At 36.7% G+C, this 2,227-nt stretch overlaps 1 protein-coding gene across 1 annotated transcript; it reads left to right on the forward strand.

The window, feature by feature from the left end:
* The first annotated feature begins 891 nt into the window (after positions 1 to 891).
* Positions 892 to 2,227, forward strand: LOC147421369 (uncharacterized). The gene is made up of 4 exons (XM_086504635.1): positions 892 to 1,286; positions 1,361 to 1,625; positions 1,908 to 2,033; positions 2,105 to 2,227. Exons 1-4 carry the CDS (start codon positions 892 to 894, stop codon positions 2,225 to 2,227), a joined length of 909 nt encoding a protein of 302 aa, XP_086360761.1.

A 2,227-nucleotide genomic window follows, 5' to 3' on the forward strand; every position in this document is an offset into this window, starting at 1 on the left:
CTTGCCCCCCAAAGGCGGCATCCACCATAGGCTGTGTACTCATCATATGGTATCAGAGCTTGGCATAGACGTTGGATCGCTTTAGCGTGCACAAACCGCTTTCTGTAGAGGGGAACACGAAGCTGTCAATCTGCATCAAAACAAGAAAATTCTACATCAACATGAATGCCCTGGCTTGAGAAGCATTTTTCGACACTGTAGCACCCGCCCATTTAGCCTCTTGAGACCACTGTGAAGCAAACCTCCAATCGGCACTGTCGCCTGCAGATCTCGCCATCGACAGTTTGGGTTTTTAGTTTTTTTTTTCCATCCGGTTTCACACTTTAATAAAGTGGTCTGTAAGTAGGGATTCCCACCTTCGCATTAGGAAAATTTTGGGGTCTTGTTTGGGCCCTGTAAGAGTTTTCACCTCAACAAATTTTTTGTGCAATTCTTTTAGCACCAAAGTATTTTGAAGTTATAGAGAAAATCTATCAATAAGGTAAAACGAAGATTTCGTGTTACAATGATCAAGATTTTGCTAAAAGTTTGTGCCTTGAAGGATCCTACAAGATCTAAATAGACATTCTACTTTGAAATAAGAGAGGGAAAGTTCAAACTCATTTGAGCTAAACAAAATTTGGCGACAGCACCAATCTATTTCTATGAGAAACTTTTACAAAGATAAACCATTTTGCTAAACAATCCTTGATTATTGAGAATGCACAATCTAACAGCCAATCTTCTTTATTCCTTAAGCGTAAATACCATCTTCATATAGACATAGACACAAATTATGAGCCCATTCAAAAAAGGAATACATCTTTCACACTTACTAAGCTACAGATGGATCACTTGAGACATACTAACCATAAACATCTTGATCTTTGGTGTGATGGAACACTTTATCCTATGGATCCCCTTGCTATGTCTACTCCTCCATTTAATAATCTTACATCTCTATTACCTTTTGTTGGGGATGGGTCTCATGGTCTCTTGGGTTATTGCAATAACTTGGTGGTGAGGAATACACAACAAGCAATGATAAATCTAGATATATTGAAGCAACAACAAGCATCTTTGTTCAATTTATCAATGCAAAACAGTAAGCTTTTGCAAGAACAAAAACTTTTGAAGAACAAAATATTATCCTCCAAAGAAACCATTGCTAAGCTTGAAAAGGAGGTGAGAGGGACGAGGATAAAAATCACTCCACTTGGTCTTCGTCAAAGATGCAGAAGTGTTTCCAACATTGAAACCCTCAAAGTTGGAAGTGGAGGTCTTAAGCGCAGGATTCGAGCAATAAGGTATACCTTTTTAATACATATTCTTGTTGTAACAAAGTATTGATTATTAGCTAATCAAAAATATGTTATTGCAGAGGCATGCTTCATCCCAAAAAGGAAAATATTGATCCTCAAATGGCCAAATCTTCATATTCCTCTTTGATTGCACCTCATCTTGCAAAAGAGATTTTGGAGGCCTCAAAGTTCAAGAAGATAAAGCAGGATATAATCAGTGAATTTTTACAAAGCACAACCATTGATACTTTAGATGTTCAAAGTGTCATAGATAATTGTGGCGTCAGTCAAAAAGGATATTCATGCATCTTTAAATCAGTAAAGAGCCAGCTCAAAGATAGAAAGGTCTCATCTTCTCTCTTACATATACCAGCTCATGTATGCCAAGCACGACAAGGTCTCAACACTGAAGTTTCACAATACTTGGGTGATTCATATTTCATCAACCAAGAATTTAGAAATGCGGGACAAGTGGTACACTTTAATGAATCGTCTAATATTTTTTTCAATTTGCAAAATCTTCAGAAGAAAATGGTCAAATTTTATAATGTGACAATCGAGGAGGTACAAGGCAAACTAATCTTTGTGCTTAAGCTAGATGAATGTGAGATATTGAAGTAAAAAAAGACAGAACGCATCACCATAACTCGGATGAATAGAGCACTTCAAGGAGTAGCAGAAAATCTTGTGAACAACGATGATAGCTTCACTGTACAATCAGAGAATGATATATGGTGGCTAGGAGCTTTTGAGGTATACGAACTTTTAAGCTTTCTCTAGTTAATGTATCAAGTAATGTTAGTAACAAAAAGTCATTTATGCAGGTTGACAAAGAAGATCATGACATTTTGTACTGGACATTTCACCAAACAGATATTTTGATGTCATTTGTAGACAAAAAAATGGAGAACTTCTTCATGTTGAAGATATTGGAAGCTTCCAAGTAG

The sequence above is a fragment of the Adiantum capillus-veneris genome, chromosome 28 (assembly GCF_014529385.1).
Source record: "Adiantum capillus-veneris isolate H3 chromosome 28, ASM1452938v2, whole genome shotgun sequence".
Classification (NCBI taxonomy): Eukaryota; Viridiplantae; Streptophyta; class Polypodiopsida; order Polypodiales; family Pteridaceae; genus Adiantum; species Adiantum capillus-veneris.

What these genes read in the sequence shown, in the direction of transcription:
- LOC147421369 (XM_086504635.1), top strand. Translation starts at nt 892, where the DNA reads ATGGATCCCCTTGCTATGTCTACTCCTCCATTTAATAATCTTACATCT. An exon ending in CGCAGGATTCGAGCAATAAG is followed by an intron (nt 1,287 to 1,360) that starts GTATACCTTTTT and finishes ATGTTATTGCAG; the next exon opens with AGGCATGCTTCATCCCAAAA. An exon ending in GCCAGCTCAAAGATAGAAAG is followed by an intron (nt 1,626 to 1,907) that starts GTCTCATCTTCT and finishes AAGTAAAAAAAG; the next exon opens with ACAGAACGCATCACCATAAC.